Source organism: Anomaloglossus baeobatrachus, chromosome 4, assembly GCF_048569485.1.
Source record: "Anomaloglossus baeobatrachus isolate aAnoBae1 chromosome 4, aAnoBae1.hap1, whole genome shotgun sequence".
Classification (NCBI taxonomy): domain Eukaryota; kingdom Metazoa; phylum Chordata; class Amphibia; order Anura; family Aromobatidae; genus Anomaloglossus; species Anomaloglossus baeobatrachus.
In genome coordinates this window covers 84830152-84852646 of record NC_134356.1, presented here as the reverse complement: position 1 = coordinate 84852646, position 22495 = coordinate 84830152, and the positions used below count along the sequence as shown (strand labels likewise).

The 22495-nt window shown below is 37.5% G+C and overlaps 1 protein-coding gene across 2 annotated transcripts in view; it reads right to left on the bottom strand.

The window, feature by feature from the left end:
• Window positions 1-3140: 3140 nt before the first annotated feature.
• GABRG2 (gamma-aminobutyric acid type A receptor subunit gamma2) overlaps window positions 3141-22495 on the bottom strand; it is a 307851-nt gene continuing 288496 nt past the window's right edge. The window contains exons 8-10 of one of the 2 annotated variants that reach the window (XM_075344448.1): window positions 21825-22033; window positions 10407-10430; window positions 3141-5569 (exon numbers count right to left, since the gene is read on the bottom strand). In XM_075344448.1, the coding sequence (XP_075200563.1) occupies window positions 5294-5569; window positions 10407-10430; window positions 21825-22033 (509 nt within the window). In that variant the 3' untranslated portion in view covers window positions 3141-5293. The remainder of the gene's footprint in view (window positions 5570-10406; window positions 10431-21824; window positions 22034-22495) is intronic. The other variant, XM_075344449.1, reaches the window with a different exon arrangement.

The following is a 22495-nucleotide window of genomic DNA, read 5'->3' as shown; positions in this document are numbered from 1 at the left end:
TTATTGGGTAATACTTACATTGCCGTCTTTTTGAAGTGTTTTCTTGCTAGAAACCAAAAAATTAAGTAATTTCTTATGTCCTGATCAACTCTGTTACATAAGCTAAGCTTTTGTAAGGTGAACATGTCCCAATGTCCCACCGCAAAATTCTTTAGGACAATATTGTTAACTGCAAGTAAGAACTGGGACTGCAATTATTGTAAGAGAAGATGTAAAAAGCTTATGATATCTTGTCGCATCAGACGTCAAGGAAAAATGGATCCATTATGAAGACACTCCAAAGGAGCTTGTAAATGGCTCTTTTTTGAAGTTCTTCTTTAAACTTTGATGTGTTTTCATTCTATAGAAAAGCTCCCATCATTCAGTTCCATCTGTAATTAGTTTTCAGAAGGTCTATTTTTGAAAACTTACTCAGTATGTTTTCCCTTTTTAGCTTGAGCACAGATTGCTTGATGACAGCCATTATCCTGTTGGGTTGGTCAAGTAATAAAGATGAGCATTTTTATTCACTCAGCTGCGTGCCAAGTCTGGTCCTCCATAGCAGCAGGTGGTCATTTTTTACACTCGGCATCCTCAGCCTGACACAAAAAAGTGAAGACTGGCTGGCATGAGGATTGATCATCTCTATAGAGTAGATTTGAATACTTCACTATTCCTCCCTGTTGGGATGCTTGTATATATTTCTGCTTTTGAGTGGGTGTTTTTTTCAGTTTTAAATGTGAAATAAAGAATGGATTAGAAGATACAAGAAGGATTATGAATTATCTCACTTCCTAATCCAACCCTGGTTTAAACTTGAAAAACCTAAAAAAAATGTAAGGTCAAAGAAAAAGAAATTTGTACTATAATGCTTTGGGTTCTTCAAACCGTCCATGAGTTAATTCATGTTGCCTGATTAAAGGGCAACATGATATATCAAAAGAGGATCACATTAGAAAAAAATATATGAATGGTTAGAAGACTCTGAACACTAGATGAAGTGACAACTGGGCTGTTCCTCTCTGGTTTCCCAATTTCTAGAAACACTTAACTGATAGGACACTTCTTATACACAAATGGGGCGAGACCTGTCAAAGAAGCTGAAGCTGGTGGAGAGAAGTCAGATGAAAGCCACGCATGGAACATGTTTCCGCATCTGGGTCATTTTCAAAACTTAGCTTAGTTAATTTTTTGGCAACATGGTAAGTCCACTGAGGTACAAAAGGTAAAGTATTTATGGGTTGAGGTAAGGTGAGGTAAGGCATTTATGGGTTTATTTGACAGGAATTGAAGGGGATCAGGAGAAATTTGGGGATTATTTTACAGAACTTATTGAAAAAATTAAGGCAGAAAACATAATTAGTTTGAAACTTAAACCTCAGCTATTATAACAAGGGAAGTCAAAAGAAAAGAAAATAGAATTAAAAAAAATAATAAAATAAAATAGATTAGAAAAAAGACTAATCAAAATTATAATGTAATGTGTAGACTTTCCGCAAACATGGCACAGGTTTGTCTTCAGCACCAGCTTTCTAGTGTGCAGAATATAAAAAAATACAGAAAATAATTATTATATCAATCACTTTTTACTGATAAATTACTAAGTGATATTAAACTAATTAATCTCATAAATTGAATCTATGTCTTCTCATTTATCTAAGAAATAACACTGTATCTGATACTACTTTGGCTGTATTTTTGGCACATACAATAAAAAAAGACTGATCATTTGAGAAGACCACTCTTATCTAGATTGAATTACTTGTGTCATTAATTCAAGCTTATAATAAACTCATTATTTTAGCCAAAGTCTTTGAGTCTATGTAGAAATTGATCTTCAATGCCATTTTTGGTGGCCATCTCAAAAAAGCTTTACTATACTATGAAGTCAAATGTAATAGATCCTATAGATATAAAATATTTCATATTTGTATTATGGTATATTTATACTATATTGTCTTCAATTTATTTACTAGTAAGCCTTTATAGGAGGATAGCTTTTAGTGTAATACAATATAATCAAACATACAACACATAATAGTGGAGTTGTGGCTTGTGCATTTGAAGCATGTTGGCACAGATTATATACCACTACACAGTCTCTTTCTTATTTGTGTTTTTAGATAAGTTTTATTATGTTGCATTTTGTGATGAATGCTATCATGCTTGGGTGCTCAGTACTCGTATTGAGCATTTAGATGCTCGGATGGGCGTGATTCGTGAACCTGAGTATAATGAAAGTCAATGCGGAATTCAAGCATTTTTCTAGGAACGGTTCTGGAAAAATGCTTGAGTCCCCCATTGACTTCTACTATGCTTAGGAGCTCGAATCGTGCCTATCTGAGCACCCAACTGCTCGTTATGAGTACTGAGCACCCAAGCATGGTAGTGCTCACTCATCGCTAATTGCAATGGGTAAATAACAGGTCTAACAAAGTATGTACTAGATGCTATATACCTCCTACGTGTCATTGTGGTAGTAATGCTCTTGTGAAGAGTTATCCAGAAGACATGACTCCTGGGCATGAGCATTTGAAGCAAAGAATATTTGTTTGGCAGCTTCTTTACTCCCAGCACCTGGAATGTATGTACAGGGTGCAGATAAAGCCAATATAAGTAGACGTCACTTTACTGCTTATCTCAAGGAGACAGCATCATTTTGGATTGAGTGACCATTGACACGAATGACACTGCCTAGATGGCTAGTAGGCAGTAGATAGCATACAACGTGCTCATGGTTATACCTTTAACATACAATAATGTACACTGTATCTAAAAGCATTGTGTTGCACATATGAAAGAGCAGAATAATGTGGTTGTGTTTTTTGGGGGGGGGGAAACACACCCCTTTAACTATAGTGGTGTCAGTTTAGAGAACGTTCTAAAACCAAACACCAAAATTATATATTTAGTTGTGTGGGTTTTTTTTTTAATAATTTCTGATTCCGCATTTATGTGGCTCTGAAATACTGAGCATAAAAACCTTTCGAGATTAAATAAAGTGTCCCCTCTCAAATATGGGGATCAGTTGATATTCAAGAATACTCCAAACGAAATGATCCGTGGTCACCAGTTCCAGCAATATGCAGTCATACTTCTCTCCTAAAGTTTTCACTGAAAGAAAAATGTACCATTGCATACGGATCTTTAAGATCTATAGGCAGCCAATAGTGATAGCCATATAGTAAAATACTTGTGTTCGGATTATTCATACTGAATAACTAGTACTATTCCAAATCAAAAAGTAAAATTGACCAGTAGCAATGCATCCAAGATAAAGACAAGCACAGTGCTATGATTAAGTCCATGTTTATTACTATTTTTTCTCACTGTCATGTTCTGGTTTTAATCCTTGGAATAAACATTTTTGATTTAAACTTGGATGCCTCACTGCTGAACAATTCTTGGATGCCGAATCTATTGTCACCAGCACTACCCAAGGATCACCATATCCTTTTTCCTTGCACGGTGAGCTTGAGTTTCTATGATTGTGCTAGTGCTATTCCAGGATTTGGCATGAATAACGAAACATAAGAAAAGGGAAAACTGGGTCCTGCGGATTCAAATTTTTGCTTTTAATTAATCCATATTGAAATTCATGTTAGGCAGAAAAATAAAACATATTCTAATGCGTTTCAGGCAAACGCCCTTGTTCACTGAATACCAATTGGCCTGAAACGTGTTTGAATATGTTTTATTTTTCTTCCTAACATGGATTTTAATATGGATTAATAAAAGCAAGAATTTTATCCTGGAGGACCTGGTTTTCCCTTTTCTTATGCTTACTGATACCGCTAGTCCATGGTTAAGAAGTCGGGCTCCAATTGGAATTTATATCATGGGTGGTTAATTTGAACCATACTGGGGAGCATATACAAACTTTATTTTAACCATGAGTAACGAACCTAATACAAGTCAATAGGGAACCAGAGCATTTTTCTTGAAGGTTGCACATTGACCTGTATTAAGTTTGCTATTTGTGACGAATACTGGAATAGTACATTATTGATTTTGTTCCTGAAGAAGGAGTTACTATACTTCGAAACGTGCTGCACAATAAAATCTCAAGAATTGTCTTTAGTGATCATTCCTGTTTTCCGGCAGCATGATTTAACCCTTTTCTCATCCACTCCATACAATACTGGAATAGCAATTTGAGATTTGGTATGACTAATCCGATCCCGAATATCTTACTATTCGCCAATGACTAGAGACCAAGTATTACATAGTTGGGATGAGATCCAAAGATAAAGAATTGATTTCATCTGTAGACCATATATTATGTATAAGCTGTGGACTCCTGATAGTATGCAAAAAAATCTATGGAGACACCCCATAATCATACAAGTTGGGAAATAGCTTGAATAAAATACATTTCGTGAGTGCTGATTGTGCTGTCATGGTTCTGTAATCCACGAACCAAGAGGAACCCAACTTTACCATAATTTCCTTCATCCTCCATTAGTTCAGTAAATGGCTATTTGTGAGGCTACACAAAAAAGAGTTACAACTTGAAAACCAGATGTATTGGATAATAAAAAGGAATCCAGACACAATAGATTCTACTAATTGGATTATCCCTTTGGCAGATATTTTTATATTCTAAATATGAAATCCCGGTAATGCTGATTGCTTAGTATTCTTATCCTTAAGGCATATGTAATGGTACCCAGGAAAGTGCAGAATAATTTTGTTTTCATGCATGACATGAACACAGGTAGCTATGGTTGAGCAATTAAATGAATTCATAAGAACATTTAGCTAAAATAGCACAGGCAGACATACAACGAATACATAACACTGTATGGTAAAGTCCATTTGCTTTGTGTTGGCCTCAATTGATGCATGCATTAACTTATGCACTATAGGGATTAAGGTATTGAAATATTTACATCATTGTACATGTGCTCTCCAACTGGACAGTGAATAGCTTTTAATGTTATAAAAAGTATTTTAAGCCTCCCCTCTGTAGTACCGCTATTGAAATGCAATGGTAGATTTACATGTGATGTGTATATGTTTGCATGATATGTATCTGCCAAACTGCATTTCCATAGAAGCTTTCGATCATCTCCACAATATATACCTTCTGCAATGTTTATATACTGTAAAAGACTAAACTGAGATCTGAACAATCAGATCCACTGTCTCAGTTTTCATGTAATACCAGCCTATGGCACTCAGTAAATTGAATAAACTGATAAAATGTGCATTGGTGCTATACACAAACCATATAATTTCTTAAATGAAAAATATTTACGCTTTATAAGGCCTGTGTCACGCTTCCATTTCAGTGGCATATTTTCATTTCCTTTTAAAGATAAAGATACGATACCCAATAAACCAAATTAAATAAGCAGAAAGCAGTTGGGAAGAAAATTCGGGAATACGAGTCAATTTTTGCAACACGAATATGTATTCTTCCTTGTTTCCAAGCACCATTTCGGCAATCCTCAAAACAGCAGAAGAAACTGGCGCAATCTTTTCCGTCAAGACACTCGTAGCCATATTCTTCATCTCTCTCTTGCAGATGTGTGGCATTATTCATCTGAATGGTTGCCGATCTTGGACGAATGTCAATGGTTGGAGCCTAACGTTACATGATGAAGTAAAGAAAATATATTAGGGAATGGAATATAAATGGAAATATCATGTCTATATTCAAGAAGTAATTCAAATCTATCACAATGAATACTCATTAGTATCGTTGACTGCATTATACAATGTACTCTTTCTTCACTCGTATGTGCTTAGTCTTCCGAGGCAGAATGTCCACCCCTATGGGTATGTAACATGACTGTATGGTGCATTAAATATTACTATATTACTTCCCCCTGAGTAAACATCTATTTTCCTTGGTTATCAGCGACTTGATCTCCTTTTACCAGAAGTGAAGCCACTCAGTGAGTCCCATCCTCTGGGTTCAAAAATGACATCATCAATGTCTGCCTTTTGGAGATTGGCTCACTAGGTGTAAAGGATTAAGGAGCTCAGATCAAAAACATACATTTTTTGTGTTTCTTATATGTTATTTGATTTAAAGGGAACCAAGCATCAGGATTTTCCTATATAAGCTAAAGCCAGTGCTATACTGGCATTATCATGCTGATTCTATGCATACCTTTATTGGTCTGCTAGGCTGTATAGGTTTTGAAACAAGCAAGTAAAGTTTGTAAAATGAGCAGCTTCTTGAATGACAACAGCTGCCGATCGTCTGATAGCTTGGGGTATTCATAGTTATCCCCTCCCCCTGTTATTTATGCTAATTCTATTACGGAATCGTTTCACATAGTGACTAGAAGGACCTGTGCTGATGTCATACTCATGTGACCAGAGGGGGTAAGACCTCAGCCAACATAGCTGATACCAGGAAGCAACATTTTTTTTCTGTTGGCTGAGTCCTAGCCACTTCTGGTCACATGGGTATGACATCAACACAAGTCCTTCTAGTCACTTAACAAAACGATTCTATAATAGAATTAGCATAAATAACAGGGGGAGGACGGACAGGCGGGGGGAGGAATACTATGAATACCCACCCCAGCTATTAGCTGATCGGCACCTGCTGCCAATCAAAAAGTTGCTTATTTTACAAATTTTAGTAGCTTGTGTTTCAAAATCTATACATCCTAGCTGACAACTAAAGGTATGTATAGAATCAGCCTGATAGCGCCAGTATAGCACTGGCTTTAGGTTATATAGGAAAATCCTGGTGATTGGTGCACTTTAATTAAGAAAAGTGTACATCCATGTTAGTTTGTAGGCTGAATATCTCCTTTTTCATAAAGAAAAATGAATAGAGTAATATATAATTACATTAACCTCTTAAGGACCAGACAATGTTTTGTTTTTCCTTCCCTTATTTCAAGAGTCATAACTTTTCTTGAATCTTGGAATAATACGTTTCCCAATTTTAAGTGTTAAAAACATGTGCCCCTGCTAGGTACTGTTCAATGGCCGTGACTGACCTTACAGGAATATGGTCTCATCATAACACAGCTCCTGGGCAGAGGAGGACACAAAAGAGTATACAGTACAGACAGGACAGCATGGGATACTAAATACTAAAAACTACTAAAAAAATTAATTTAACATTATCCCTTCACGTCGCATTACTAAGTAACCAGACGCATGAGAAATTGCGTCAATAAGTTTTCTTGCTGATTCTTTCTGTGACGTAAAACATTTCCCACCCTGTTTTGAAACAATGTGTTACCTCACAGAAACCAGTAACTTGGATCCCATGCTGTAATTTCTAACACACGTACCACAGTATATTATTCCACAGTATATTACACTCTTTTGTGTCTTGTGCACAATTTTTTGGCTTCTGTCTAGTAATGGAATTTTATGTGCTTATGTTTAGAGATTTCCCGGGGTGCATGCTAAACGTAGTAAAAACTGAGATGTGAAAATGTATATAATACTTATATAATTTATATAATATTATATAATTTATATAATATATTTATTATATATAAATATATATATATATATATATATATATATATATATATATATATATATATATATATATATTTATATAATATATTTATTATTATATAATTTATATAATATATTTCTATAAAATTTAAATTTTACATTTTTAAATTACATTAAATAAATATCTTACTCTGAAGAAATATATGTTGAGAACATTGCTGTTTCAGAACAAAATGCACAATTTTAATTAAGAAAAAATAATGTTATAATTTACTGTGAATGAAATGTGTTTAAAAAGGCCAGATAAAAAGCAATGAAATATATTAAACATCAGACCAATTTGTTCAGCATGTTTTTAACATACAGTTTTCATAAAAATAACAAAGGGAATACACACAAACTTTTATCATGTATAATGACACTGCATACAACCAGGTTTGGAAAAGAATCACTAGTGCAGCGCTACTCTAATAGTGGTAAAGTATGGGCGAATGCGTTTTTCCAGCATTATATTTCATTTAGGTAATAAAATATGATGAATAATAATGGGTCCACTGGTTTATGATACATATGAGTAACATCAGAGCTCTTATTTCAAGAATTCGCCCATACGGATTATGAAGGCTAACGAGAGAATGAATGTAATGACCAAGGTGCTCTGCAGATCAAGTCATAACACCTATCATCTGCAACTCTGCCCTAAGGATAGTATCACAAGTCAGATTTTTCAGCAGCGGCTCATTACATAGTCACTTGTGTCTCAATTTTACTATAACTTCCTATGCTTTAAAAACAAAATATCACTGACAAAATATCAATGACAAGATATTGAATATATTTTTTTTGCCACATTAGATGTTTTCGGTGGATAACTTCATAAAATGCATGTTTTCAGCAAAGTGTTAAATACTGCTGATTAATTGGAGAGCTCACTAATGTGTAATCTCCAATTATACAAAATATTGATGTATACCTGTGTAATCATATTGACAGTGAGACTGCTGAAAAATCCATGACACTGCCCTAAATGAGAGAAAAGTCATTAGCATTAAATAAAACATTTAAAGAGGAGGGTATGCGTTAAAGAATATACTAGGAAATTTCCGAAAAAGTTATTTTATATTGGCATTCCTGCCTTTAGCCATGGGAATGTCATAATGTTAATAAGCTAGGCTGCCGGGAATCTCAAGATCTTAATGGTAGGCTGCTGGGAATCTCAAATTCCTAATGGTAGGCTGCTGGGAATCTCAAAATCCTAATGGTAGGCTGCTGGGAATCTCAAGATCTAAAGGTAGGATGCTGGAATTCTCAAGATCCTTATGGTAGGCTGCTGGGAATCTCAAGATCCTAATGGTAGGCTGCTTGGAATCTCAAGATCTAAAAGTAGGATGCTGGAATTCTCAAGATCCTTATGGTAGGCTGCTGGGAATCTCAAGATCCTAATGGTAGGTTGCTGGGAATCTCAAGATTCTAATGGTAGGCTCCTGGGAATTTCAAGATCCTAATGGTAGGCTGCTTGGAATTTCAAAACTCTAATGGTAGGCTACTGGGAATCTGAAGATCCTAATGGTAGGCTGCTTGGAATCTCAAGATCCTAATGGTAGGCTACTTGGAATCTTAAGATCCTAACGGTACGCTGCTGGAAACCTTAAGATCTTAACGGTAGGCTCCTGGGAATCTCAAGATCCTAATGGTAGGCTACTTGGAATCTTAAGATCCTAACGGTACGCTGCTGGAAACCTTAAGATCTTAACGGTAGGCTCCTGGGAATCTCAAGATCCTAATGGTAGGCTGCTGAGATTCTCAAGATCCTAATGGTAGGCTAATGCTAATGGAATCGCAAGATCCTAATGGTAAGCTCATGGGAATCTCAAGATCCTAATGGTAGGCTGCTGGGATTCTCAAGATCCTATTGGTGGGCTCCTGTGAATCTCAGGATCCTAATGGTAGGCTTCCGCGAATCTCAAGATCCTAATGGTGGACTCCTGGGAATCTCAGGATCCTAATGGTAGCCTGCTGGGAATCTCAAGATCCTAAATAGTAAGCTCCTGGGAATCTCAAGATCCTAACAGTGGGCCCCTGGGAATCTCAAGATCCTAATGGTAAGCTCCTGGGAATCTCAAGATCCTTATGGTAGTCTGCTGGGAATCTCAAGATCCTAATGGTGAACTCCAGGGAATCTCAGGATCCTAATGGCAGGCTGCTGGAATCTCCAGTTCTTATTGGTAGGCTACCGCAAATCTCAAGATCCAAAGGGTAGGCTGCTGGGATTCTCAAGATCCTAATGATGGGCTCCTGGGAATCTCAAGATCTTAATAGTAAGCTGCTAGGAATTTCAAGATCCTAATGGTTGCTGTGCAGACAAATTTTTTTAGGGGACTCATTTCCTAAGATGGCTAGGCTAGGGCCACAAAAGCAGTTAAACCTGAACTGCCCTAATGTTGCCGTTAGGTACATGCTATTTAAACGCATAATGTCTCTGGCTAGTTTACTTACATAATAGTTACATGGTGTTTGATATTTCTTGCGTAACTGCATTTTATCAGGTCTTTCCCATGGCTGAAGGAAGTGTTGCTGAAAATGTATCAATGGAATCAAAATACATGTTATGACATTCCCTAATATATTCCATCACTGAGCTGCAGGCAAGATTTTGCAAATGATAGACATAAGGCTTTACAGGTTTGCATCATTCATATGATGGCACATTTGTGTGGTGCAACGAGGATGAGATGATAAGTTGTCTTTGTGTCATAAAAATAGATGATTACTATCAATATCAAATACTTTTTCTAACAAGAGTGACGTTCCAGTAATGCTGCTGAATCAACTTTCAAAAACTAAAATATATAATGTATTTTATTAACAGAAAAATCCTGTCTGGGTCTTGTAAGAAGCAAATAGCTTGCTAAAACAATCAAAATTTTGTCTCAGTTCAATTCAGCAGACACATGCAGTGAATGTCCATTCCAAAAGCAATATACCTTGAAGGAAAACATCCAGAGAAGCTTTTGTTGTATAAATAAGAAAAGAAAATCAGACTTTAGGAGAAAAAAAACCATAAAAATCATAATAAAAAAAACAAAGAAAGAAAGAAAAAAACAAAAAAAAAACAAAAAAGAAAACACTTGGTTTTGGTAGATAAATATGGGACGCAATGTTTTTTAAGATGCTATTAACAATACGTTAGAGAAAACTTAACAGAAGGTTTTCGAGGCACATACATTGACCACTGATGCTTAAAGGGGTTTTCCCAAAAACAAAGTTCATTTTAAAGTTAATTTTCAACAATAAATCTTGGAATAATAATAATTTCCACAATTGGATGTGTTTTAAAAAATGTTGCTGTGATGAGATAATCTTATAAATGTGTCCCTGCTGTGTACTGTGTAATGGATGTGTCTGACTGTGCAGGGACATGGTCTGATCATGCCACATCTCCTGGGCTGGGGTAAAAATTAAAAAGTATACAAACAGCACAAACAGCATGGGACTATAAATAGTTTTACCTAGCTGGATGGAGAAACTGCTCCTAGATGCAGTGAACAGACAAACCCACTAAAGGGCGCAAAAGTCATAGAGTAGTCAGCGGGCAAAGTCAGTACCAGGATGTCTCGTAAATACCAGGGGAGAAGCAAATTATGGTCAGGTGCAAGCCAGAGGTCGGGAACCAGGAAGTAACACCAATGTCAAAAGGGAGAAGCGGCGACAAAGTCAAGTACAACAAAGCAAGGTCAGAAGCTGGAAGGTCAAAAACTACATGCGGGGATGGGAGAGTCACAGGACAGGACCAAGGAGTCAGGGGAATAAGACAGACAAGTTGTACGTTGATGACTCAGGTCAGGATAAGGTAGCTGGGAGGTAGGATGGATCAGAACATGCATGCTGCAGAGTAGGAACTATTACTGGCGCCATTCCAGAGGTAGAAGCATAAACATATAGCAGCCTAACCTCCGAAATGAGGTGGAACAGAATAAGCCCCTCCCGTGACCTGTAACCCTGGAAAGAGGATACATGCAAATAGCTCAGCTGCAATGAGCCAGGCATGGATCATGACACAGCCATTACACAGTACATAGCAGGGACACATATGTAAGATTTTCTCAGCACAGGAACATTTTGTTTAACACATCCAATTGTGGAAATTATTATTAATCCAAGATCTGTAATTAAAATGAACTTTCAAATGAGCTTTGTTTGTGGGAAAGACACTTTAAGTTAGACTACAATTAGGAATTTGAACCCTAGGATCCCATTTGATGTTACTAATTTATCCAAGTGTAGCTGTACATTTACCTAGTACTGCAATTCAGTCATGATCAATGGTGTCTTGAACCCCTAATATCACACAATAATGAACCATCAATGTTTGTTCTCCTAAACACATCCATAAGATATGTATCCCAATGTTAAGAAGAGTTCGATGCCAATGACTAATTTCTTCTTTTCTATGAAATATTTGCCACACATTCATCATTTTTTGGAAGGACACTGATCACTACACAGGGAACTGTTTACACCTGGATACTGAAGCATTCCAGCTGAGTTCACTGTTTCTATCCGGCCACCGCCGATGTCGCAAACAACTGATCAGTGGAGGTTCTGGGTGTTGGACTCCCACCAGCTTGATTTTGATGATCTATTTTATGGATAGGTGATCAATATCATAAGTCCAGACTAACTTTTTAATGTTCTATCATTTGAGCCATAAAGTGCAGCAGAGACAAAACTGTGGAATTATACATTTACTATAATATAGCTATAATAAGTCAATTAAAGCTTGAAAAATGCAACAGCAATCCAACAAAAGAAACTGTAGTCCACCAAAGAGCAGCAGCAACCTAAAAGAAATAAACTGATGCCTCATGTTGAAGAGCTAGTGATGACCTACTGCACTGTCAATAAGAAGGATTGCTGGAGAGACCGAGAGAGTGCAGGAGATAGGTGCAGTCAGTCTAACACCAAATATTGTGCCTTCTGTAGCAGGTAGGAGAAGGTTTGAAGGGCTGCACCGGGGTTCTACAAATTTGGTCCCTTATTTTTAACTATAATATATAGCCCTTATCTAAAGAAGAGACAGACTTTAAAGCTAAAAGTTTGATTGATGTTGGATAACTAGATATTACTCATTTACTCTTTCTTATGAACTTTTCTAAGGCTAGGGTATTTACCTGATGGGCTAGGACAGTAAGCCATGAATGAAAGCCATACGTATGGCTCTGGTCTAAAGCCTGCTTTTCACGAGTCGATCTCTCGTGCGATAGCACGAGCGATCGTACCCGCCCCCGTCGTTTTTGCGTCACGGGCAAATCACTGCCCGTGGCGCACAAACTCGTTTTACCCCCGTCACATGTACTTACCTTCCGGACGACCTCGCTGTGGGCGACGAACGTCCACTTCCTGAAGTGGGAGGGATGTTCGGCGTCACAGCGACGTCACACGGCAGCCGGCCAATAGAAGCGGAGGAGCAGAGATGAGCGGGATGTAAACATCCCGCCCACCTCCTTCCTTCCATTAAGCCGGTGGGTGCCGTGAGGAAGCAGCTACGCTGTGTTCATCGTTCCCGTGGTGTCACACGGAGCAACGTGTGATGCCACGGAAACGATGAACAACCTGCACCCATGAAAATAAACGATATTATGAAAGTTAACGACGAGTACACGACTCACGATTTGTGAGCGATACTGCGTCGCTCGGAGGTGTCACACGAGATGACATCGTGCGCTATGCCGGATGTGCGTCACGAAAACCGTGACCCCGACGACATATCGCACAATATATCGTCTCGTGTAAAGCCCACATAAGTTGAAGTTCAGGTGAGTTCAGGTGAATTGTAAGCTGCACTATTTTTTTTAGCAGTTATACTAAATTAGGTTTATGTTTTATGGAACTGTCTTTGCATTGAGCTATGAATCTCCAATAGGTAATGTTTATGGAGATGTGGACCAGAACGTGAGGTCACTGTTAGACGTAACATTTCCCTTGAATGAAGATTTAAAGATTGCGAGGTACACGATATTACTTCTTATAAATAAATCAATGCAGATATATAACTGCAGAGATACAATATCCTGAACTCCTTGATCAATTCTCATAGGAGGTGCACACATAAAACAAGGATACATTTACAATAAAATAGATACATTGTCATTTTCTTCCAGCTGATTTCCACTATTTCTTTACAACATCTGTATAAGTTAAATGCTGTGAAAATAGACTTATTCATGAGCAGTTTTCTCCCCGCTAGCTCCTAAAATTTATGTAAATTTTTTAATAAAATGCTGTATAACATTCTGGCCTAATAATTTTGTTATATTAAAAATATGAGCAAAGAGATAATATTGACTTGTGCTAACCACATAGATTGCAGTATAATTATTAATGTATATACTATGTGTAGGTTGAACATGAATAATGAATCTTGTTAAAGCTGAGATGTCTCCAGTTAGGTTACACCAGGAAAGATCTGGCCATATATGAATTAACAATAACGGTATAACAGATCACTGTATACAGTAAGGCTGCTTTCACTACGTTTTTTAACATGCGTCATGAACGTTTTTTTTGCTGCAAAAGCGGATCCTGCTTTTACAGCAAAAAAACGCATGCAAACGCATGTGTTATTTTGCAGGATCCTGTCACTTTAAGTTTATGGGCGGGCATTGGAGTCATGTGATCTGGAGTGAGGGGAACTGAACGTGAAAGACTGGGAGCCGGCTTCTGACTGTTGTGGAGGCTCGTAACTAAGGTAAACATCGGGTAACTTGCTTGGATACCCGATATTTACATTGGTTACGAGCGTCTGCAGCTGCTAGGAGCCAGTTCCCTGCACACGTAACCTAGATAAACATTGGGTAACTAAGACCGCGGTTACTCGATGTTTACCTTGGTTACGAGCATCCTCCGCTCTCAGGCGGGGGAGGGTGGAGAGAGAGGGAAGGGGAGGGAGGGAGGTGGAGAGAGAGGGAGAGGGAGAGAGAGGGAGGGAGAGGAAGAGAGAGGAAGGGAGGGAGAGGGAGGGAGAGGGAGGGAGGGGGAAAGAGAGACTGATCACCCAAGGCTGGTTTCTGGGCATGCTCAGTAGAGCAAGCAGGATCCTGTCTATCAGCATGCCAGCGTTCACATACGTTTGCGTGCAGTATAGTCAGGATCCAGCAATTTGCAGTATTTGGACGCAGCTCAAAAACGTTACAAGTAGCATTTTTGAAAAAAGTTAAAAAACTGCAAGTCGCTGGATCCTCATATAACGCACGCATACGCAGGTGAACGCATGTTGATGCGAGTCCATTGCAAATGCATTGAAATGAAAACGCATTTGCACTGGATCCGTTTTTGCGTTAAAAAAATGTTCATGACGGATGTTAAAAAAAACGTAGCGTGAAAGCAGCCTAAAATGACCAGAATAATTTGAATGCATTCTGACTTACCTAATGTGCTAAGTGGACTAATATACAAAATGCTAAAAGAGCATTGCACATTAAGGTCAAATTAATCAAAACTCTTTTTAGATTTCTAACACGTAAAAAGGTTTTTTTTTTTCTAAGACAGGAACATTTCAAAGGATGTTATTTGGCAGCACATAGCAATCAATTGGGACAGTGTACCCAGGTCTCCATGGAACTACAGTTGAAACCAGAAGTGTACATCTAAGTGTACTATCTAAAAAGACACATCTGCATGTTTTTCTCACTATCTCACATTAAATCAGAATAAACCTTTCCCATTTTAGGTCAATTAGAAACCAAAATATTTATATTTGCCAAATGCCAGAATAATGAAAGAAAGAGAATTTTTAAGGCATTTTTATTACTTTCTGTAAAGTCAAATGTTTACATACATTCCATTACTACTTGGTACCATTGCCCTTAAATTATATGACTTGAGTCAAACATTTTGCCTATCCTTTCACAAGCTTCTCACAATAGTTGGTAGGAATTTGGGGCCATTCCTCTTGAAAAAAACTTGTATAACTGGGCCATGCTTGTAGATCGCCTTGCTTGCAACAGCCTTTTAAACTTTTTCCATAAATTTTAAATAGGATTGAGATCAGGGCTTTGTGATGGCCACTACAAAAGATTGACTTTGTTATTCTTAAGCCACTTTGTAACCAGTTTGGCAGTATGCTTTGGGTCATTGTCCATTTGGAAGACCAATTTCCACCCAAGCTTTAAGTTCCTGGCTGGTGCTTTAAGATGTTGCTTCAGTATTGCCACATAGTCTTCTTTCCTCATGATGCCATCTCTTTTGTGAAGGGAACTAGTCCCTCCTGCAGCAAAACAACTCCACAATGCTGCCACCCCCATGTTTCACAGTTGAGATGATGCTCTTAGGCTTCAAAGCTTCTCCCTTTTTCCTCCAAACATAACAATGGTCATTATGGCCAAACAATTTAATTTTAGTTTCGTCAGACCACAGGATATGTCTTCAAAAATTAGGGTCTTTGTTCCTGTGTGCATTTACAAACATTAATCTGGCTTCTTTATGTTTCTTTTGGAGTAATGGCTTCTTCCTGGCGAAGTGGCCTTTCACCCATTTTGATACAGTACTCGTTTCACTGTGGATGATGACACAATTTTACCAGCTTTCGTCAGCATCTTCACAAGGTCTTTTGCTTTTGTTCTTAGATTAATACACACATGTCTGACCAAAGCACATTCATCTGTGGTACACAGAACCCGTCTTCTTTCTGAACGGTATGATGGCTGCACATTGCCATCTTGTTTGTACGTGCATATAATTGTTTGTACAGATTATCGAGGCACCTTCATGTATCTTGGAATTGCACCCAAGGATGAACCAGACTTATTCAAGTCCATAATTATCTTCCTGAGATCTTGACTAATTTCTTTTGACTTTCCCATGATGCACAAAGAAGCAGTGTGTTTCAGGTGTGCATTAAAATACATCCACAGGGGTGTCGCTAATTAACTCAGATGTTGTCAAGAAATGTATCAGATGCTTCCAAATACATGACATCATCAATTGAGCTGTCCCATATCATTTAAAAGCATAGCACTCTTAGGGTATGTAAACTTTTGACTTTGCAGAAAGTAATAAAAATGACTTAAAACATTCTCTCTCATTATTCTGGCATTTAGAAAATATAAATAATTTTGGTTCCTAATTAACCCAAAACAGGAAAGGTTTATTCTGATTTCATGTCAGATAGTGAGAAAAATATGCATATGTGTCTTTGTAGATAGTGTATGTAAACTTCTGGTTTCAACTGTATATATGCAGAGCACATAGTAGAAACCGAAAGGCTTGTTAGTATTCATCTCTAATTTTCTCTATTCACCAAGCACAATAATATTTATTTTTTTGTAAGCTTTTACTTTATGGTGGAGCATTTCTAACATCTGGTTATACAGTGACAAGGAAAAGGGTAACAATGTTTTGAACTTTTGCGTTTCAGGCTCGATATCTCACCATCCAGTTGATCTTTGAGTGTGAGATAACCTCCATTTTATAGACAATCATCTTGGCTATCTCATACATAAATTTGACTTCCAACTATTCAGTATATGATTAGTTATGCAAATTATTGTACTGTTATTGCATTGTTACAGTTTTGCTCTTGGTGTTTGAAAAATCTTTTTCTTTCTGTAGACTACGACCTGTTCTCACATTCACTTATATCTCAGATTGATTTCCAAGTTAAAGGTCAAGTGCTGTCAATGACGATGACTTTTTTGGCCAAAGTAAATGATCTGATCATTCAACGAATGAGATTTTTGGTTATTTATTGAGTGATTGTCAGAAGCTTTACTTGCTCTGATAATCTGGAATAAGTGTCCATGCAATCACTGATTATCTACTTGCATAAATGCATTTTTAGGCCTCATTCACATATCTAAGTTGCATGTATGTATCCTAGCCAGGATTTTCATGAATTAAACATGTACCCATTATAATATAGAAGTATGTTAACATATTTGTGTATTTTCACAGACCTTGTGTCCATATGAAACACAAAGGGACATGTCTGTTTTTTTCTGGTAGCATTGAGGACACAAGCCAATACAACAAAAAAACAAAGAACCGCATCTCCAAATAAATCATTGAAAATGTAAGCAGGTGCAAACTGCTATAACTACATGAAACACAAGCAAAAGGATACAGTAGAGCTCTGTATGCTTTTCCTAACCTTGGTATTGTTAAATATTAAATGTTAAAATTAATTAAAATGTTAAAATTGATGTTATTCATGCGCTGTATGCGTTTCTCACAGACTCATAGACTTGTATTGGCCCATGAAACAAAAAAAGAAGAATACAGCAGCACTCTGTAAGCGCCAAGACCTATGAAAACATAGAATACTTTTAAACTGCATCATTGCTACATGTAGCATTGATGCAGTTTACATTTCATATATTCTATGTTTCTATATGTCTTGGCACTTACAGAGTGCTGCTGTATTCTTGTTTTGTATTTTATGGGCCAATACAAGTCTATGTGAAATTCATGTTTAACATTGAGAAGGATAGGAAAACCTTTCCAAAGTATTTGTTTATTTTACCCCAGATGAAAAACACTGATGACCTCGGTAGAATTTATTTGCCTAAATGAAAATCTGACATTTGAATGAGGCCTTAGACAATATCTTAAGGAGGTTGTCCACTACTTTAAAATTAATGGCCTATCCTAAGGGGCACTTTTGCACACTACGACATCGCAAGCCGATGCTGCGATACTGAACATGATAGTCCCCGCCCCCGTCGCAGCTGCAATATCATGGTGATAGGTGCCGTAGCAAACATTATCGCTACGGCAGCTTCACATGCACTCACCTGCCCTGCGACGTCGCTGTGGCCGGCTAACTGCCTCCTTCCTAAGGGGGCGGGTCGTGCAGCGTCATAGCGACGTCACATGGCAGGCAGCCAATAGAAGCGGAGGGGCGGAGATGAGCAGGACGTAAACATCCTGCCCACCTCCTTCCTTCCGCATAGCTGGCCGGGACGCAGGTTGGAGATGTTCCTCGCTCCTGCGGCTACGCACACAGCGATGCGTGCTGCCACAGGAACTAGGAACATCGTAACATCGGTCTTTCCCAATTCATGGAAATAACCGAAGCTACACCGATGATACGATTACGGCGCTTTTGTGCTCGTTAATCGTATCAAATATGCTTTACACACTACGATGTCGAGAGTGACGCCAGAAGTGCGTCACTTTCGATTTGACCCCACCGACATCGCACCTGCGATGTCGTAGTGTGCAAAGTGCCCCTAAGGATAGGTCATCAATGTCTGATCGGCTGGGATCCGACAACCTGCACTCCCGCCAATCAGCTGTTTTTGGCACTGGTGGTAACAGCAGACAGCTGGAAATGCTCGGTTCTGGAGCTGCCCTATCTTCTGATAGTTGCCGTGGCCAGTACTACATTTCGACCTCCTATTTGTCATGATCATGGATGGGTATTCTCCACTTCAGAGTTTCACAAACCTGGCCTGGTCATGTTAGGGGTTAACTCCCATCAGCCTCATTCTGGTTTCAGGAGACACTATATATGGTCTCTGAACCTGCATTCCTGTGCTGGTAATAGTTTTGCTCTGCAGCCTGTGACTGGCTGTGGTGAGATTTTCTGCTTTATCTGACTTCTTGTTGTTGTGCCCTGACCTGTACCCTCCCCCATTCGTCCATCTGTCCTAGTCCCTAATTTCCCGGTCCTGTGTGTTGTTTGTATTTCCCTCTGCATACCTGATCTCCCGACTTCAGACTCGGTTCTGTTTTCTAATTTGATTTTGAATCTCCCTTTGCAGTGACTACACTTCCCGGCTAGACCCTGACTATTTGACTACTTTATTGCCCGCTTGTGGTTTGCCTGTGAACTGCCTGCTGAAGTTACTCTGCTGTACTTTAGCCTCCTTACTATTACAGTGTTACTTTGACTCTCTTTCACTACTCTGCTGCCACCTAGTGGGGAATACGTTGTACTACATCTTACTAGCCCTTTGTACAGCGTGACGCTATTGCTTTGAATGGGAGGCATCCATGTAGTACGCAGCTGCGGCCACTGTCAGTTGATGAGGCAGCTCTGGAACTGAGCATTTTTGGCAGTGAGAACAGCTGATTGGTGGGAGTGCGGGTATCAGTCGATCAGACATGTATGACCTGTCCTAAGGATAGACGATTAGTGATAAAGTAGTGGATAACATCTTTAAGATATAAATTTTGTTTATTATTTAAGGCAATTTATGGCACTAGAGAAATTGCCAATTATGAACCCGTGTACAGTTCAACCTTTGCCTGAAGATTTAAGTCAATTTAGTTCAAGGGCTGTTAGAACTGTTTCACATCTAAAATTGCATGACTCACTGCTTTATGGTTTAGAGTAGAAATTGGCTCTTTAATTTTCATCATTATGTCAAAACCTTTATGTACCAATAACCAAAGCAAATTTAGAATATTGAATATATATTTTTAAACAATATATCTATTGACACATTATTAAAACATTTGCGTGTTTAGGAAAAAAAAAAACCTTTTGTCTATTATATCTCTTCTTCATGTCATGTAATTAGAAACAGGAAATGAATTGTATAATAATTGGTTAGACAATATGAAAAAAGCAGAAATACTGTAGTTTGCAGAAAAAAAATAAAACAAAATAAAAATTAAAGTGTACAGAGGATAAACAATTCAATATAAGCGATGCAACAAATTCACTCACGAAATATCAAAATATATGTAGCAGGTACACAGTAATGAGGCAAAAAATACTCAAGGACAAGTTATAATCAATACAGGGGGTACTTAAGTAGGCAAATAGTGTCTATACCTACGGTATTAATTGATTATTTGGTACCCATAAAAGACCTAAATCAGATGATCTGATAGTCAATTGGTTCATGTGTTTCATAAGACAAATGTCTCAATTTAAACCACCATATAGGACAGTCAGGTCACCCGCAATATACCACATCCAGGGGAATAATCCACTGGTGTTACAGACATCAAACCATAAGATGTAAGAGTAAACATTGATTTATTAACGTCAATATATTTTACTTAAATTTGTGGAAAAAAACAGCACTTCAAAGGGGTTTTCCCACAAAGTTGATTTTAATCAATATATTGTATAATAATAATTTCTACAACTGGATGTGTTTAAAAAAAATGTTCTTGTTCCAAGATAATCTTATTTATGTGTCCCTGCTATGTACTGTGTAATGGCCGTGTCTGACCGTACAGGGACATGGACTGATCATACCATATCTACTGGGAAGGGGAGGGCACAAAATAGAGAAAAAAGACATTATAGCACGGGATTATAGCTGATTCTTTTTGTGAGGTAAAACATTTCCCTTCCTCATTTAAAAAAAACCTTTTACCTTAGGCCATTTTCACACGTCAGTGATTCTGGTACGTATGTGACAGTTATATATGTGTCCCTGCTTTGTACTCTGTAATGGCCGTGTCTGACCGTACAGAGACATGGTGTGATCATACCACATCCCCTGGGCCAGGAAGGAAGTAAAAAATTATACAAACCTTACACCGCAGGATTGCGAATTATTCTTTCTTTGAGGTAAAATATATTTAAAAACAGCCATGGAAATATTTTACCTCACAAAAAGAATCAGCTATGATCCCATGTTGTATTGTCTATATACTCTTTTGCATACTTCCCTGCCCAGGAGCTGTGGTATGATCAAACCATGTCCCTGTACGGTCAGACATGGCCATTACACATTAATATATAAAATAATCTCTGCACGGCAATATTTTTTTTAACAACATCCAATCGTATAAACTATTATTATTCCAAGATCTATTGATTAAAATGAACTTTAGATTTTTTTTTTTCATGGGAAAACCCATCCATGGTCATTTAAAATTCATGAAATGGCACACCTTATGTATCCATACCCTATAAGAGAAAAAGCTCTGGGCTGGGCTGGATACATGAGGATTTTTCAATTACTTTAAAATAATCATGTCATGTAAAAAAAAAGTTACAGTGAAATAAATAATTATTTGATCCCTTACTGATTTTCTAAGTTTGCCCACTTACAGACATGAACAGTCTATAATTTTAAGGGTGGGTTAATATTAACAGTGAGACATAGAATATTCAAAATAAAATCCAGAAAATCACACTGTATAAATTATATACATTTATTTGCATTTTGCAGAGAGAAATAAGTATTTGATCCCCTACCAACCATTAAGAGTTCTGGCTCCTACAGACAATTAGACGCTCCTAATCAACTCATTACCTGCATTAAAGACAGCTGTCTGAGGACGGTTCAGAATATTCATCTGATTCTACATATACATTAATGACTCTACTAATTCAAATTATTTATGTTAAACTTTATAATGTCTTATAATAATACCAGCCAAAAGATATTTTTGGGCTTATGGTATGAAATCATTTGTACTTTGAGCATACTCACTGGGTTCTTTTTCTTTTTTTCTTTGTCCTTATTACTTGGCTTCCTGTTACTGACAAAATAATGAAGAGTTCCATATTCCACCAAGGCAGAAAATACAAAAATAAAGCAGACAGAGACAAAGAGGTCCATTGCTGTCACATAGGACACTTTAGGCAAAGATTTCCGAGCTATAGTACTGAGAGTGGTCATTGTCAGGACAGTTGTGATACCTAAGGAAAAATAATTTCGTTACAGTACAATAGACACTTGATACAAGATATTTTATATTTAACGTCATAAAACCTAATATTATAGTAGTACAATTGTTCACCTTGTGATTGACACATATAATATATTACTTTTTCATAAGATGTTATGAAAAGCACAGTAGGTCACAGAAACAGCACAAAGTAAAGAGGATCATTAAGTGGAATAAAACTTTACTTCATTTTGCGTTGCGGAGACATTACGACTCAAAGTATATGGCATTAATAAGTTAACTTTAGTTAAAGGGGTTTAGTATGCTATGCTATGTTCCTGTACAATATATAGGTTTGTAAAAATTGTTTCTGTAGGAATTCCATGCACCAAAATGCAAAAAAGAGTTATGTCAAGGTCTGACATATGCTTGCTGCTAATGAATGCTAAAAGTGCAACTGATTTCAGAACAGTGTAAAATTCTATGTATATGG